Source organism: Neovison vison, chromosome 1, assembly GCF_020171115.1.
Source record: "Neovison vison isolate M4711 chromosome 1, ASM_NN_V1, whole genome shotgun sequence".
Lineage (NCBI taxonomy): Eukaryota > Metazoa > Chordata > Mammalia > Carnivora > Mustelidae > Neogale > Neogale vison.
Genome location: NC_058091.1, coordinates 49,856,814 through 49,875,913, shown reverse-complemented (window position 1 = coordinate 49,875,913; position 19,100 = coordinate 49,856,814). Strand labels below are relative to the sequence as shown.

Here is a 19,100-nt window from a genome sequence, read left to right as displayed (position 1 = left end):
GCACACAGTTATTCTGATGTTAACTAATGTTAAAAATTTAAAAATGGATGTTAATGACATAATTTTCAGTATTTTTCTCTCAAGTGCATTAGTGAGAGCAATATGACTGGAAGATTACTTTCTAAACACTGACCTAAGTCAGATGCAAATAACTAAAAAAAATAAAAAAGAAAAAAAAAGAGAGAGAGAAACCTGGAAAGACGTCAAACACAAAAAAACCAGGTATAAGTGAAAATGTTAATGGCTTCAGAAGAATGAATATAAGACTGGAAATGTGAAGAACTACAACTCAAGGCAAAGCTGGTTTCTCTGGCAATCTCTCCTCAAGGGCCTTCTGTTAACAAGCACATAACAATTTAGTCAGAAACAAGCCAGATGATCTTTACCCTGGTATCAGTGTGGTACTTTAGCATGAATGCCCATCAGGACATGGGCTTGAATGCTGGCTCTCTACCTAGGAGTTGTGATCTGGGCCAGTGACTTACCAGTGGTTCAGTTTCTTCATCCGTGAATGACAGATGATAATGAATTAAACTCCCAAGCATTATCCTAAAGACTAAGAGATGGTAGAGCATTTCGTAGATGGTGAATTGTTATACAGATGTTTTACAATGAAATAAGTATTTTAGTGAGTCCTTAAACTATCAAATGTCAAATTATATTCAACAGAACCTTAAAGGTCAACACATCCAGATTCCCTGTAACCTTGTCATCTGTTTTTGTTGAACAGGGTAACACAGAGTAATTTCAGACGGAATTACCATTTCAGACTGTCTTATCACACACCCTGTCCAGCTTTAACACTTAGCCATGAGTCTGGGGACAGGAAGGAGGGTATGATATGAAAGGATTGAAACAGAAGCCCAGAGGTTTTGTTCCAAGAGATTGTGAGGAATAAAGACAAAGGGGGAAATGGGGATTGGGAGTTGTATAGTGATGATCTCAGATGTACTTCAACCTTCTAGTGGGCTAATGGGAAAGATGAGGTGAGTCTGAGGAATTCCAAGGCAGAAAGGTTCTCATCTCACTTCCCAGGATAGGGCAGATTTGTGGTAATCTGGTTCAAATCCAGAACCACAGCCAAACAAAAAGGTCTCACTCACCTATCTGAGGCTACTTCAGCACCTGAGTACAAGTAGTGAATTGAGAGCCAGAAAGGGAATGGCAGACATACATGGTGGCCAGATGGGATTCTAGAAGTTTAGAAGACCACTGAGAGCTGATCTGAGGACAAGTCATCAGGAAGGTGGATCACTGAACACCTGGTGACCAGATGGGTACAGAGAATGAGCCAAGAAGGCCTGAACTTTGGCAAAAATCAACAGGTAGCTGAATTTTTTTGAATCACAAATTCCGAAAATAAAAGTAGGCTCACTGAAATAAAAAAGAAAAAAACTCTCAAAAATAAGCTCTAGACCAGGGACCGAAGAAATAATAAATTGTCATAGACTGAGGAGGAATTAGCTCAGAGCACAACAGAGAGCAACAAAGGCATGAACACTACGCAAGAGAGGTTAGCGGACACACTGGTTAACTGAGAAACTCCACATACACCGGACATTTCAGAAGCCAGGAACAGACGTACTAGTAGGAAGGCAAAGACACGGTGGCTGAGAATTTTCCCAAACTGAAGTCATGAGTCTCCAGATCAAAATCTTATGCCAAGGAACAAACTGGAAACAAGACAAATAAATACAATAAAACATGATGGAGTAAAACTACAGTAAAGTGAGAAAAAAATCTTAGAAATTATCAATTAAAAGATGGATTATCTACAAAGAATTACTTCTCACCAGCAACTACAAATGCAAGAAATATGGAGTAATGTCAAGTAGTTGAGGATAACTATCAACCTAGAACCAGCTATCATTTAAGAATGAAGGATATACAGATATACAGATATACAGATATCTCAGAATACAAATACTTAAGAGAGTTAACTATCAACAGAGCCTTCCTTTTAATAAGGACCTGTTACTAATGGATCAAATTTAGCAATTAGAAAAATGAATTCAGATGGAAGCAAAGTATATATGAAGTAATGTATGAAATACTGGTAAATCTAGTTAACTCTTACTTGTAGATAATAACACCTATTTTTTTGTGTTTAGGAGTTTCAACAGAAATCCTAGACCAGTGCTCTCCTATAGAAATACAGCATGTAATTCCAGCTTTTCTAATAGCCGCATTAAAAAAGAAGAAATAGATGGAATTAATTTTAATATTTTATTTAACTGAATCTATCTAAAATTGTATCATTTCAATGTGTTATCAATTTACAAATTATTAATGAAGTATTATTTTACAAAGCTTTCTGATACTAAATCTTCAAAATACAGCATGTACTTTACACTTTACATGAGCACATCTCCACTTAAATGCTAGGTTTTCATCAGACTACCTGATCTATATTTAAGAGTTCATAAAATTTATAGTAGTTTCACATATCCAGGTTGTTCCAAACATATTTAAATTTTTTCAAAAATTTAATCTAATATAGGTTTTTAAATTTAAATCAATTAAAATTGAAATTTTAAAAATTCAGCTCATTCTCTTTTTTAAAGAGTACTTAACTGCCTCATGTAGCTAGTGGCTACCATACTGGACAGCATAACTCGAGACCATAATAACCACAAGAAATGAGAACAGAATGAATAGATGAGAAGTTACAGCATGCTAGAATCCTGGTTTTGTTCTGGAGGATGATACAGACACAGAATCATTTTAGACTTTGTTAAAATAAATTTTAAAGATAGCCCTTAAATTTTTTAACATAAGGAACAGGATCTATAAACTTCCAAATCAGGAGGAGTGGAATAAAGCAAAATTTAACCAAAAAAATAAGGAAAGAAAAGAACAAATAATAAATAAAAACCACAAAATCAGTCTTTAGAAAAAGTCCAAATACATTAACAATCACAATATACCTAGACAGATTACACTCATCCATTATAATGTCAAGTGACAGAAAGAGAAAAACGGAATAATGTTTGTATATGATTCCACTTTTACAAATTTTAAAACATGCACAAGTCAATATTAAGGATTTATATATGACACATATATCAAGAAAGTATAAAATCATGGACTGGAAGGATACACAACAAATTCATGATAATGGTTACCTTTAAGGAGGATGATAAAGGAAGGGAACCAAGGGGATATTTCTAAGGAAACATAAACTTTATCTGTAACATTTTACTTTATTTCAAAAATAACTGAAGCAAAATGATAATATTAAAATTTGTGAATTTTGAGAGGCAGGTAAATGAAAATATTATTTTCTGGATTTTTCTGTATTTATTTTTTGTCCAAATATAAATATTAGCAATACTGAGGGAAAAAAAGACTAGAGGAAAATTTGTTCCATTTAGTCTGGTTTAACAGTGTCCTAACACAAATTCCATGACTAGGCTTATCCATAGCATTTTCTGCACTTCTTAAATGACTTATAAATCTGGTTTATATACTGCCTCTTTCTTTTCTGTTCAAGACTTGTATTCATAATTGCTTCAAGCTGGGTTCATAGGAAGACACTGGAGCGAGCAAGATGGTCAGCCAAGAGCACAACCCCATGGATGCAGAATGCTCCTTGGGCTAGCGTAGGAGGAGAGCTGATGGGGAGGATGGATTCCTTCAGCAGCGGACCAACGGTCCCATCCCCATTCTTTCCCTACGCAGACGTGCCTGAGCCCTGCACATGAGGATGCGAAAATGCCCTAAGGGGACACAACCTCATTCTCCTGAAGATTAAACAAAACCAGCAGTCCTTAGCAGGAAGAAACTTGAAATTTTTGTTCCACAGATGACCCAGAAGGAATCAAAAGGTAAAATTTTACCCCATTGCCAAGCTTCTTTCTCTTCGAAAATAGCAGTTACCGGGGCGCCTGGGTGGCTCAGTGGGTTAAAGCCTCTGCCTTCGGCTCAGGTCATGATCCCAGGGTTCTGGGATCGAGCCCCGAGTCGGGCTCTCTGCTCAGCAGGGAGCCTGCTTCCTCCTCTCTGCCGGCCTCTCTGCCTACTTGTGATCTCTGTCTGTCAAATAAATAAAATATTAAAAAAAGAAAAAGAAAATAGCAGTTACCACAGGATAGCGGTAACTCCCTCCAATCTCAAGAAGATACCAGAGAAGACAGGAAAATCCTTATACCCTTCAGCAGTTACCTGGGGACAGTTTAAACGGCATGCACCTGTGGGTTTAACTGAGCAGACAGATACTGACGGTGTGGCCAGCTATGGCTGGGACGTGTAAGGGTAGTACGAGGCTTGTGCCATCATTCTGAGCCGTACAAGACAAGAAAAGGGGAAGGCTCAGGAGTCTCAGCAACCCGTGCAGGGCCTTATATTAAAGTTCCGAAAATTCTTTGTTGGTAAGTGTAGGCCCTTAAGAGATTTTCTTCTAAGATTGTCAGTGACAAGGGATATTGCTTTATAAATTAAGTGAATTACTTGAGAGCCTAGAGTCTGTATGAAATTCAAGTAACCATTTTCTAGCAGCCGTAGAACAAATCCAGTCTCAACTCCTGGGCTGTCCATGCTAACGTGGGAAAGCTGGGAGCAGATAAAACAATGCAATTAAACCATTAATTACTTCTTTTAACCCACTTTGAGGTGATTCTTCCCTAACTTGCTGGCCAATTTTTTTTAAACTTCTTTATTATTATCTAGAATTTCGTTAAAAATTAATTTACATTTTCTTTTTTTTTTTTTTTTAAAGATTTTATTTATTTATTTGACAGAGAGAGATCACAAGTAGGCAGAGAGGCAGGCAGAGAGAGAGAGGAGGAAGCAGGCTCCCTGCTGAGCAGAGAGCCCGATGCGGGACTCGATCCCAGGACCCCGAGATCATGACCTGAGCCGAAGGCAGCGGCTTAACCCACTGAGCCACCCAGGCGCCCCAAAAATTAATTTACATTTTCTGTTACAAACCCAAGAATGGAGAAAAGAAGCAGTCTAAGAGTGAGCTGGTTAGCAGAGAAAATTCTGGGAGGAAAGATCCAAATAACCCACACAGAGAAATGTGCATATAACGAACTCTGTTGCTCTTCTGCTAAAATGAATATATTTGATGAATATATAACTCAACTATATATTGATTAAAATAATCAAACAGGGGCACTGCCAATGAAATTCTCGAGGGTTTCCAAATAATAGGTAGTACTCTTAAATTCAAATATTCCTATGATACATGAAACAGACATTAAAATTTTTATTTAAGCCCAAAGAATCGTTATTTAACATTGGCATGGTTGTTTTTCATTCATTCTGTAGATCTATGTTTGGGATCCTCCAATACTGCATAACTTTTACAATAATCTTTAAAAACCCAATAGTTATAATGAGAGATCATGTTAAGAGAGTTATTACTCAAACTAACGTTAAATGTCTCAGCTACCTCCTTCCTTGCTTATGTCTATTAATTTCATCACCTTTTATAAACCCAAATTCATTTATTTGGGTCACATCAGACAAGTATGTCTGGTCACATCAGACAAGTATGTTTTCCCAAAATATTATTTTGTTGTTAGAGATAAAAGCAGTTGAGTTAAAAACTTGTCTGTAAAAGATTGGATGACCCAAAATAAATAGCAACTACCTCTTTTCTGAGAAACACTTTCAGGGGATTCAGGTATAAAAGATAATAAAGTAAAAAAAAAAAGCCATGTTCTAGGATGTTGGGTTATGTTTTATTAGCATAAGTATATATAATGCAATAACGGAAGTATATCTTTAATATGAAATAAACAACCTTAAACATTTCACACTTCTCTTTGGTCTAAATCGCCTCTTCCACCTGACTTACGTTTTTCATGTGAGAGATTCTGTACAGATGGGAAGGCACCTGGCTGAAATCAGAAGCCTGAATTCCAGTCTGGCTCATATCTCACTTCCCTCTGCCCGAGTTTCTTCATGAGTATAAATGAAGAATGATGGGCCTGGAGATCTCATCTTCTTGACTTACTTAGCTGCTCATGTCCTTATTAATCACACTTTAGAAGTGTCCCTGTGTATATTACAGGGATGGCTACAGGTATTGGGGTCTGGGAAAAGGATAAAACAAGGGACACTGAAGAAGAAGAAATCATGTATCTTGCACTTATGTGATAGGCAATGATCTAAATGTTTTAATCTTTACCACAATCTTGTGAAGTTTTATAAATGAGGAATTGAGACTAGAGAGGTTAAGTAACTTGCTCAAGATTACCTAGCTGGTATTCTTGCTGGTGAATTGAGACCTGGAATTCAGATCCAGGTAGGCTGGCTCAGAGTTCACTCTCCTCAGCACGACACCTCTCAGAGTGGTTTGTGTCAGTTTTCTGAATTTCAAAATTGGGTGCAGATCTAGAATGCTACAAGAGCAAAAGATTTCCGGATTGGGAAATATTTTAATCTGTAGATCTTGCTGAAAAGCACATAACATGTAGTGGAATGTTTCCTAACCCCCTCATTGCTGAGTCATTAAACAATTACCCATGAACAATAATAAACAATTTCTCATTAAAAATACTGTATGTTGAGATGCACACAAATGTACCATTTCGGATTTCTGAATGGTCACTAACACAGACAAAAGTATCTTTATCTCACTATTCAGACTAAAGACAAAACACCGAATCTTTTCTATCAGTTTTTATAGCCCTTGATATTTTCCAGAGACTTGTACATTGTGTTGTACTTGGTCCTCTCGCTAACATGGGACTATACATGGGTGACCCTAGCAATCTCATCCTACAGACAAAGAATAGAAGCTCCAAGAGGTCAGGTGACTTTGCTCTGGTAAAGAGTGGCGGAGTCCACACTGGATCCAAGTTTTCCAACTTCTACACCTGGGGATCTTTCCAGATGGTTACTTTGTTTTCCAATTTGTTCAGATATAAATTAATTTCTAGCAAATGGTAAATACAGTTATGATGTTCCTTATATTTTTGCAAAACTGATAATCAGCTAGATCTGATGTGATTGCATGTGACTACCAAAAGGGGTATAATAAAATTAAAAATTGTAATGAAGAGGAGAGGTAAAGGAAAGCAATGAGAAGTAGAAAGAATATAGTTTTTAAAAATGTATTATATGGAACACATGTAGAACTTCAGAAGGAGCCTTCAAAGCTTCACATTTTGATCACCTCAAATCTTTGATATGTTTTATCTCCCACATATACCATGCTTAATACTCATGACTAACCACAAAGTAGAATTTAACTAATTCTGTCCAGTATTGTAAAAAAAAAAACAAAAAACAAAAAAAAATACAGCTTATACTCTAAAAGAAAAGAGAGAAAATAAAAAAAAATTAGAAACTCAACACCTAATGCTTCATGCAGTATGTGCCCTCCTTAATACCCACCATCAGGCTCACCCAATCCCCCAGCCACCTCCCCTCCAAAACCCTCAGTTTGTTTTTCAAAGTCCACAGTGTCTCATGGTTCATCTTCCCCTCCAATTTCCCCCAACACCATTCTCCTCTCCATGCATAAACAATGAATCTCAGAACACTGAAAAAATAAAATAAAGTTAAAAAAAAAAACCCAAAACAAAACTCAACTCAAAACAAAACTCTCAGGATAGACTTGGTATTTATCTTTGCATGGGGTCACAATAATCAAAATACAATTTTAAAATAATATCACCTAACAGCATACCTCTTAAAAATAACTTTTATAATTACACATTAATCTTGGTAATCCAGAACCTGAAATAAAAATCCATTCAGTTGTAGGTCCAAAAGATTTTCTAAATTATAAAGCTTTTATTCTTATTTGAAGAGTTCTAAAAACAAAAGCACCTGCTCATTTTTAAAATCCAATGCCTAAGTAAAAGTAACATAATATTTACATTACAATCTCTCAATATATTGTAAACTATGCCAGGTACTTACGTGTTTCTGATCACAAGTGTATCCCTATTATTCTATATAGAACAAATTCGTGAAGACAATATATGTTGGAAATAGTAAATCCAGCACTTTATGGTAATTAGAGGAAACACTGAGTCTGGATACTCAAAGATATCAATACTTGGGTGAGGATACTGTTCACATACCTATCTTGTATATGGTCCTAAGGTCCATTAGTTAACTGAAATATCCAGAAGCCTTCATGGCAACGTGCCTCTCCCAGAAGCACAGGCCTAGACCCTGAGACCAACCTGAGGGCAAGATCACAGATAATGATGACTTGTTGGGTAACTTGGACAGGAACCGAGAAAAAACGGCATCAGCCTATGTCTTAATAACGACAACATTTACTTAAATGAACACTCGTGTATCTATGTAACTCTTGATTCTTCCTTGTTCCATTCACTGGGCATCTTAGTTTAAGCAAAAATACACGAGGTTCTCAGAAATAAACATTTATGGAAGTACTGTTGGTGTGATGGTTAAGAGCAAAATACTTGGGCAAAAGAGGCTGGCTTAGAATTCCTGGGTCTATTACCTCCTAGCTGCGTGACCTGGGGGGAATTCCTTCATCTTACTAAATCCTCATATTCTCTTGTGTGTGTGAGAGGCCATAGGGCGCGGCAGTTAAAAACACAGGCTCTGGAGCCAGACTGCCAGGACAGGAGTCCCAGCTGGGCCATTTCTTATCACTGGGGCCTTCCGTAAGATGGCAGTTTGAAGAGTACGCATACCTTAGTGGGTCGTTGGTAGGATTCTATTCATTAATGCAAAGTGCTCAGAACAGTGCCTGAGTTGTAGGAAGCCATCTAAATGTTATTTATCGTGGCTGTCATTATCGTATCTGTGAGATGAGAATAGCCTCATATAACTGTTGTGAGAATAACATGAAATAGTATGAAATTACACGATAATACTTCCCATATATGTTTGTCTCTAACAGCTTCACATACTTTGGTTTAAAATAAGATGCCTAATGAATATAAAGCATATAACAGCTAAGGTCTGGTACAGCCAGGCATTCAATAAATGGCAGCTATTTAAATTTTAATAGTAATAAATATATTTATATGTTGTTACTGTTAAAGTATTAAATTTTGCAACCAATTTTGAAATTTAAAAACGTTTTTCCTATTTCCCTCTTCTGAATATGTGTATCATTTACTTTATGTGTGATCAAATACGCATTTGCCTTCAGCATATCTAAATGGCTCCATTTCTGGATATGTCCACAGATATAATACTGGACTCGATAAATACCTTGACCAGGAACCAATATCACCAACTGAACCGACTGAACCAAATCACACCAATTAATGTGACTGAACTCTTCTAAGAACACAGTGAAATGGGCAAAAAAATATGCAGCCAGTGAAAAAAGAATTCAACATTTTGATTTGGTTTGTTATTTTCAACGCTGATTTTTAAATTACTCAGGAGACTAACATCATATTTCAACATACTAGGTACTGTGAAAGCAGACAGCTAAAATGCTGTTTATTTCAGTCACCGTTTCCAAATCGTACCCTGCAGGAAAGTGGAATATATTTAACTTTGGTGTAAACAAAAGCAGTGTTTTAGGTAGAAAATACAGGAAAAGAGGATCACTCGATAACTGATTTGCCAAGGGAATTTTAATGTTCTATGGAAATATTTTTAAACATATTTTTTCTTTGAGAAAAGCTAACCATGTAAAAATGCACCAGATTAAAGCTAAGTTCCTTCAGAAACACTGCATTTGTTATCTGGTTGTGGAACATCTCCTTCTAGAACTGCAATTAATTAAACATGCAGGGTGAGTTCCACCGTGTGTGCTGTTTGTCCTCCTACAAAATGGAAGCATGATACTTATCAGAAGCCTGCTATTTCACTGTAGTTCTCTGAATAACTGAAAATATCATTGTTGCAATAATGAACACCCCTTGACTGTTTTACACACACCAGGTGCTATGCTAAGTACTTTGCATTCACCATCTCATTTAACTTCCCAACAACCCAATGAGGTAGAATATATCTGCTTCCCTCTTCAGACAAGAAAACAGAGTCTGAGAGAATTAGGAACTTCCAAGTTTAGGAAGAAATTAAGCAATGCCCCCTAAATCATACAGCTAGTAAACTGTACATGTCCGAACTATACCAGGTTATCTTCTCACCAAGTATATGAAATAATTAAACTTACTACTTTCTTTCCTTGAAAATCAAATATCTCACGGTCAAGTCAAATTAGGAAGATTACGAAGTTAATTCTGTATTAGGTAATCAAATAATGTGTGCTAATTTAGAAACATAGTGCTTGTCAGACAACCACCTTTATAATACTAGATGGTGGTTACAAGAAAGGCATAAAGTCCCTGAAGTCACTTACTAATGAGGGAGGGCAGTTACTGCACACAATGTAACCTCAACTGCTAACAGGCCTTGAATTTAACTTCCTTATACTTCAAAGAAAGCAAGACTTCACAGAAAAGACCCATGACAGATCACCTTTAATAACAAACTAGCACCAATCCTCCTGAGATTAAAAAAAAAAAAAAAAAAAGCTATAACCTCTTAACCAAACAACTTCTTGTCAGTGTTTCTTCTGTGGACATGTGGTCTGGACAAACCTTTAAATTCTCAGCCTTTTTTATGGCTCATTATTATTTCTTGCCATGAATTATAATTACTTACGTATGTATATTACCTTCCCTATCAGACTAAAAGATCCTTCAAAATGAGGGCATTTACTTACTCACTTCAAAAAGGATTGGAAAACAACCCAATTCACTTATTTTCCCAACATGATGGTACTTTGCATAAAGGTGATGCTCCATAAATGGTCATTTAACATGAAATAAGTGAATCAATGAATAAAATGTAAAAGCCGTTATTCTGGAGCCTTTACTCAACATAGGTACCATATCAATATTAACTCAATTAAACTCAGTAAGCATTTATGGGATGGCATGCTACATGTAGTTAGGCCCTTTCATATTCATACTGGAAACCTCAATGTGGTTAAGAAGGCTATTCACCCTAAATTGATTTATAAATTTAATTCAATCCCTTTTAAAATCATGGCAGGTATTTTTGCAGGTATTTTGTCTATTACACTGCAAAGAATGTAACAGACAAAACAATTCTGAAAAAGAACAACAAACTAAAGGACTGATACTAGCAGAATTCAGATCTTACTATAAAACCATAATAATCATGATAATGTGGTATGACAGAAGGGCAGACTTACAGACAATGGAAAATAACTGAGAACCCAGAAAGCTTTATATTTATGATGAGTTGGTTTTCCACAAAGGTACCTATGCAATTTAGTGGGAAAGGGATGATCTTTTCAATAATTGGTGTTGGGAAAACTGGCTATCAACATGCAAAAACAGAAACAAAAACAAAAACAAAAACAAAAAAACATCAACCAAAAAACCAAAACCTAAACCAGACCAAAGCAAAGGAGAGAGAGCTAATTTAAACCCTTATCTCACACTAGATACAATATTAACTCCAAGTGGACCACAGAACTAAATATGAGTGAAAACTATAAAACTTCTAGGAGAAGATATTTGTGACTGTGGTTTAGGCAAATATTTATTAGACATGATGCTAAGTAGATTTTATCAAAATCAAAAAGCATCATTAAGACAAATTATTTTTAAAAGTCACAGACTGGGAGAAAGAATCTATAAACCATACAGCTAATAAAGGACTTGTATTTAGAATATTTAAAGAACTCTTAACAACTCAGTAAGACAAACAACCCAATTAAAGAGTGGGCAAAATATCTGAATAGACATTTTACCTAAGAGATAACATCATGCTAGTAAGCGCATGAAAAGATGCTCAATGTCATTAGTTATTATGGAAATGTATATTAAATTAACCAGAATAGCTATAAGCATAAAAAGTGACAATACTAGGATGTAGAGACACTGGAACCTTCATCCACTGACAGTATGTACAATCACTTTGGAAAATAATTTGAAAGTTTCTTAAAATGTTAAAAATAGACTTTCTTACCACCCACCAGTTCTACAGTTAGGAAACTTCCCAAGATAAATGAAAATATGCCCATCAAAGATTTACACATCAACATTCATGGCATCATTATTCATAATAACTGAAAACCGGAACAATCCAAATGTCCATCCATTTGTTAAAGAATAAAAAATGGAATATCTTTAGGCAACAGAAAAGAAGGAAGTACTGATTCATGCTACAACATGTATGGACCTCAGCAACGTTACGCTGAAAGAAACCAGACACAAAAGGCTGCATGTTGTTTGACTCCTTTTATATAAAATTTCTAGAAAAGGCAAATCTATAGAATCAGTAGGTTATAGTTGCCTGGAACTGGGGTGGGAGCAGAAACTAGATGCAAACAAGTCGAGAAACCTTTTCAGAGTGATGGAAATGGTTCAAAACTGGATTATGGTAATGTTATACAATTTTATAAATTTACTTAAAATTACTGATTAGCATACTTTGAATAGATGAATGGACATTACGATAAGTAGATCACACCTTAAATAAGGCCTTTTTTTTTTTTTTTAAGGGAAATTATACTCCTGTCCACACTGCTTGATTGTTGCTAAAGTGTATCATTTACCACTTGGCAGTGACACTTCCAATCTTTTTTTACCAGATTGGCTTTTAAAAAATCACATCTCCTTATTCTTAATAATATACATCTCTTTGTTGTCTAGCAAAACTGAACATTTCATCTATTTGAGTCTGCTGTTTTCTTATAAGGATATCCATCTTTTCCATAAGGACATGTGACACTTTTATCTTTTTAAAATAGCAAATTTGTTTAGTGATATGTGATACAAATACTTTTTCCCAGTTTTTCCTAAGTTTTTAGATTTTGTTAACAATGGGTTTTTGTCATACTGAAATATTCATTTTCATGCAGTCACATCCATCTGTATTTTCATTTACAGAGTCTGTCTCTGGTATTATGACATGTGATACTTTTTTGAAACATTAATCAGAAACCTTGAATATTGTTAGTTAAGCATCTCTTGTGCCAAGCCCAGCACTACTAGGACTCTCCACTTTAAGAGATAAAACCTCATTTCAAATTTCAAAGCTAGAGACAGACTTTTCTTTCTTAGGCCTTTGAGTGTGAAGAGACACTAATGTTTACATCCCAAATTTACGGAAAATGGCCTCATTAGAATATTTCTGATGTGATACACAAGACATTTTCAATAATTTCAGTGATGAGGTACTGGAAAAATAAAAAATAGGATGTGAAAATGCGTTTGCTGTTGCTAATCATGCCAGGACCACGACTCTAGGCCTCACTGGCTGATTCCTCTTTGTAGAACATCATTGCATCACATAATAACGTGACCACAGCAGGCATTCATGGCTTTCTGACCAGAACAGTCTAGAACTCAGTCACTCATGATCTCACCACCACATGCATTCGTGCATATTACATTTTCCCTGCTATTCCACTCACTACTAAAAAGTGGTGGGTGACCCATCACCCATTAGGTAATAAATACTGGAAACTGAACTTTTTTCAGATTTAGCAAACTCAGAGATCTAATGCTACCTAGAGAACTCTCTACTGTTGAGTGCATATTGCTTCAAAAAATATTTACCACAGTTATAAAAAAACCATTTGGTTTAATGTAACTGTAACTATCATAATAAAGATACAGAAAAAAATAAAGATATGATTAATAAAATAAAAGAACATTTTACATTAATGTGGATATTATGGCCTTGAAGTTGTATAACCAAGACCTGCTTATGTTAAGATGCAATCAGAAGAGGCATTCAAATGCCTGATAACAGAAAATGACTCTGTTTTTCTCTGTATATATTTGACTCCTACCTACACTTGCAAGATCAGCCCAAATTCAACCTTCTTTCCCTATCAATCCTACAGTGTTTACAATCTACACCTGAACAGCATATTCTGGAATGAATACACACACATATATACTGTGTGTGTGTGTGTGTGTGTGTGTGTGTGTACACAAGTGCTTAATGTTACTCAAGTGCTTTGTGCCTGTTACTCTTATCACCTTCAATGAATTATGTAAATATAAGTTCCACGAGAGTGAACTATGTATCCCCATGACATTAAAGCAGTGCTAGGATTCCAGATTTTACTCTGCAGAACAGCCTAAACAGGTGTTCATCAAACAACTTTTCTTGATTTCTGGAAAAAGTTGAGAAAAAGGAGCCAAGATGGCAAAAAAGTATTGAGGGGGCACTTTTAAAAATTTATTTTAATGTAGAACAGGCAGTCCTTTAGTCAAGAAAAAGAATGTGGAGCAATGTGTAAATGCTTTAGCAGGTGCCCCAGCTTTATAGCTTTTGAAGTGCTAGGCACAGATTGCCTTCAGTTCTTTTCTTCATATCTAGGTAGGCTTTACCTAATGATAGTGGTTTCCAGTGTAAGCACCAGTGATCTCGGGGATTCCATAAGGCAGCTCTAAGGTGTGACTGATAGATGGGATGGCCATGGTAACTATGTTAAATTTGTGGCTGCTTCTGTCCAGGTATCAACTTTGGGCTCCAGGTATAAACGAAAAGCCTTCCTATTAATCAAGGACAGGTTTTCCATCTCGGAAGAACATGCTGATGTCCGGCGGGATGACATTCAGGCCCTTGTCCGCAAGTTTGTGATAATGGGTTTGCGCACATCTACCTTACTGTTCATTTAAACTTGTTAATAATTCTCAGGAAAAGGGATGGCACGAATTCACTCCATAACTCATCTCCTGATGATTGGTTCTTTTAACTCTGCTAGAATTCCCACCCTAGTCATTAAACCTCAGTTCAATTTTGAAAATGGTGGTATCATTTTAAATACCCTAGTTCTAGTAAAACAAGCCTGGAAAGCAGCATCTTTATAAACAAATTTAAATAATGACTCTCAAGTATTAGTACCACCCAACTTCTCAGGTTCCTAATCTCTTTGCATTTCCTAAATTCATCTTGACCCACCCACCACTAAATCTTTGCTACTAGCTATTGGTCGGTGAAACGTTGGGAAAATCAGGTCTTTAACCCCTAGTTCAATGGCGTTAACACCTCTCAAGGTGTTCTGAGCAGTAAAAGAAAGAACACAAGTCAAACTCTTCCCACAGTATGAAGCACATAGTACGTGCACAATAAATTTTAAGAACAAAAAGCAAACAAACTTTTGTTGTATTTTTTTTTTTAAAGTAGAGGAGACAAGTTCCCATCAAATTCTTGGTCATGGCAGATAAGGAAGCAAAAGCTTCTGTATTTTTAATACTCCGATATTTTAAAATCATGCATTCACTGACACAAATCAGACCACAGTCTTTAACTGATAAATCAGGATAATATTTGTAATTTTGCCTCAAATCTAAGACACTGGCTGGTTTACCCTGCTGGCAGGCAATGGAAGGGTGCAAAACATTTTCTTAGGTTACAGCCGCCACACACTGGATTTCTCAGGGTGGAGGAAAGCCGTCCCTTCCCTCCCCGGGACAATGACCAGTCAGTCAGTCGAGGCCAAACTCCGAGCGAAACGTGCATGGCGGTGCGAGATACTTGGTGTCCCGGGCCCGCGCGGAAGGGGACGTAATGGACCTCAAGGAGCTGCAGCTGAGACGAAATGGTCCCCAGTTCCCTGCGAGTACCGAGGGGCGCCGGGGCACGTGCACCCCGCCTTTCCCGGCTGAGTGTGGGCTTGGGTCGCCGGAGGGGAGCGGGTGGCCCCGGCCCCCGGCGGCCCCGGCCCCTGGTAGCCCCGGCGGGCGCCCCCGGCGCTGTCCCGTCCTGCGCGCGGCTAACTCCTCCGCTCCCGCCGCGAACTGCCGGCAGGTCCCGGCCGCCCGGCCCCGCCTGCGCAGTCCCCGGCCCTGATTGACACGGGAGTTGGTACATACGGGTCTGCAGCAGAGGCGAGCAGGGGGGTGAGTGCTATTTTAAACATGGCTTTCCCTTCCCTTGGCCTCAGAGCCAACGCGGCGCGCCCAGCCGTGGGCTAGGCCCACCTGAGAACAACCCCAACATCTGCTCGACTTATTTATTCCCCCCCCCCACCATCTCCTTATGCACGGACTTGTTTCCCTCCCCTCCCCCACATCACGGCTTTCCCTCCACACTAATCACAACCCGGCAGTTTCAAAGAGGAAACTCCCCTCCTGGAAGGGTTGGAATGGAAAGCTTTTTGCTTCTTGTTGTTCGAGGTGGAAACCATTCCAGCTAGCACGAGTTCAAAAAGAAGGGAAGCCGCGTCGCTGGAGAGAAAGTAACAGTCAGAAATCGATGAGGGCGGAGGGAGGGAGAGAGGGAAGGAGGAATGTCCGCAACAGGCATCTGACAACAAGCGTGGAGAAGCGACGAGATTCGCTAACCCGACTTACTACCGAGCGCATTCCGCGCGATCCACCGCAATGACAAGATCTGCTGGAAGCACAATTTGAAGGCCTTTGAAATCTTTCTCGGTAAGACTTACCTTTCTCTTCGGCATGACTACGTTCGTGCAGCTAAAAAGTAAAGCAACGGGCTGAAACTGCAGACACCGCCGCTGGATGCCGCCGCTGCAGCTGCTCACGCGCAGGGCACGGCGTAGCCCGGCCTCTCCGACCTGCACCTCCGCGGCTCCCTCCCGGGGCCCTCTACTCGCTCGCCTCCCCGCTCCTCCAATGAGGAGCCCCGACAGCCGGCCGCGAGGCCCCATTGGCTGCGGCAACATTCTAAATTCCACGAGGGCACGCCCACCTCGGTGCACACGGTAAGCGCTGTTGTAGTTTCCACTTCACCGAAAAAAATCTGCCTGGTGACTGAGCATGCCCAGTTCACCTAGTAACCTCCAAGCCCCACGGTCCTGGAGTTTCATTGTTTTGCTGCTCCCTATTTGGATCCTGTCAGTAGGAACAGTGTGGGCCTTTATAGTCAGGAAAAAGAGTAAGTTTGGACACATCAAGGCACTTGATAAGTTTCCTACCCCGAAAAGGCTTGCAATGAATGTTAGGTGATGGAGACCTGTAAGAGTGAGAAGATAACCTGTTCTGGGAGAGTGTGGCAATTTCAAAGAGTCTCGGCTTCCCTTCCTGGATATCTAGTGACAATAATCTCTAAAATTACTTAGTTATAGTTTCCTAAAATCTGTGATTACAAATCACACGCTAATTCAGCCAACTCCAAACTAGGCTTGAAGATGAATAGGATATGTTTGATATGGAAATTGGAAAAAGAATGAACAAGGTCAGAACTGATTATTTTATATTTGAAACATATATTTCATATATTTAAATAAATATATCTAACATATACATAATTTAATGTTTCTCAAAGTTCTGCAGGGCATTAAACTGACATTGCAGAAACACTTCTGAATTTATGAGATCAGTTTTACCCTGATGACAAACCAGTATAAGATCTCAAAAGAAAAGAGAGCCATGGACCAATATCCCTTATAAACACAGACACAAAAATCTTGAACAAAATTTTAGTAAATCAAACCCAACAGCATTTAAAAGGATAAGACATTATGACCAGTGAGGTTTATCCTAGGAATTCAGAGTTGGTTTAACATCTGAAAACCAACCAATGTAATTCACTATATTAATAAAATAAAGTAAAAAACCAAAATGATCATTTCAGCAGGTACAGGAAAAGCACTAGTGAATGGGTAAGTGAACTCTGGTAACCATATGCAATAGAATAATACTCAGAAATAAAACGGAACAAAATATCCCTGCATGAACAAATGCCAAAGACAAGATGCCACATGAAGGAAGTCAAATACAAAAGACCGTACTAAATAATTTCATTCTTAAGAAATTATAGGAAAAGCAAAATTGGACAAGCTTAATTTCATAATCCTATTAAAGGCAAACTTCACACCACAAACATGGCTAAGTCCACTTTGGCCATGCAGAAGGTGCAAATATGTATTAAATAATGTCATCAAGTAGTTAATTTTAACACTTGGCTTTTTTCTTTATTCATTTCCAAAATAATGAATTGACATCCTAGCAAACTTCAGAAGTGGTCAATGACTTTCTTTTTGTAATATCTTTAGGAACTCATGGATTTTTATATATGTAATATGCTTCAACCTATTGCCATTATTACTATTTTTTATGCTCATATTGCCCCAATCTGAGATGTTTTTCAAGTTGGTCCTTTTGACAGATTTGTCTCTGATAGGTTTTTTGCTTTCAGGCATTCAGTAGATCACAATATATTCAAGATAACTCAGATAAAACCAGTTCTTTTCTTGAGAAGTGGATAAAAACTTTGAGGTTAATAATTTTACCATAAAAATAATATTTATAATGGAGTTGTCTCAGAAAAAAATTTATTTGCAAAATGCTTGGCAGTTAAAAAAAAAAAAGCCAGTGAAGACATTTTTAATAAGATTATGTGAGAAGGATGCTGGGTAGCACTTGTAATCGGGGTTGAAAATTTTTTTTCTTTCTGGAGATCAAAATGTTTTACAACAAAGGCAGTCTAGGGTGAATTTTTCCCTCTATGATGATAAATGGTTCACAATTTGGCTTCTTTAGTTCATATTTTTCAAGGCTAAGCAGTCAACAGCAAACAAAATTGTGAATGTTTTTACTGCTACATAATAAAATAGTTGCAATGAAAATGAAATTTGCTAGTTGGGTAAAGAAAGTTGGTTGTAGGAACCTTGGGTCATCTGAGCCTCTTAGTTCATTTACAAGTGATGAAAATAACAGATTAGTTTTGAAATGAATAAAAACATCAATTCTCTTTCCTTTGAAGTGGATTGCACCTGCCTGAGCAGAAGAACATTCCAGGATGGAGGGTTCTCCCTGTACCTTCAGTAGCTTTAAGGTCTGAGAAAATAAGCACAGACCTGTGGAGGAAAGAGGAGTAGGCAAAGAGAATGGTTTAGTGGGTAGCTAGAATTCCAATTTAGGAGGTAAAGACACCTGAGCAGAAATGAGCATGCCTCATACCAGACAATGAGGAGACAAGGTCAACCTGGTAAGAAGACTCATTTGTTTACCAGTATATTCTGCTGAATGTTTCACTTGTTTCAAAATATCAACCTCTAAGCCAGTAAAGTCTTCTCTGCAAGATGTGGAGACTATCTTAGTCAAGACAGACAATGGACAAATGAAGGGAGTTGCTGCCTGAGAAAGAAAATAAAATTAGGGAAGAGACTTCTTTTCCAATTCTGATTCCTCGTCTCTTCTTTCCTGCTCGAAACAGTTGGAATCTTATACCTACCCCAG

The 19,100-nt window shown here is 37.7% G+C and overlaps 1 protein-coding gene across 1 annotated transcript in view; it reads right to left on the bottom strand.

Annotated features, from left to right (window-relative positions):
* Positions 1–16,517, bottom strand: part of HMGN3 (high mobility group nucleosomal binding domain 3) — a 30,655-nt gene extending 14,138 nt beyond the window's left edge. The window contains exon 1 of the mRNA XM_044246856.1: positions 16,343–16,517. Coding sequence (XP_044102791.1) covers positions 16,343–16,357 — 15 coding nt within the window. The 5' untranslated portion in view covers positions 16,358–16,517. The remainder of the gene's footprint in view (positions 1–16,342) is intronic.
* Positions 16,518–19,100: the final 2,583 nt, after the last annotated feature.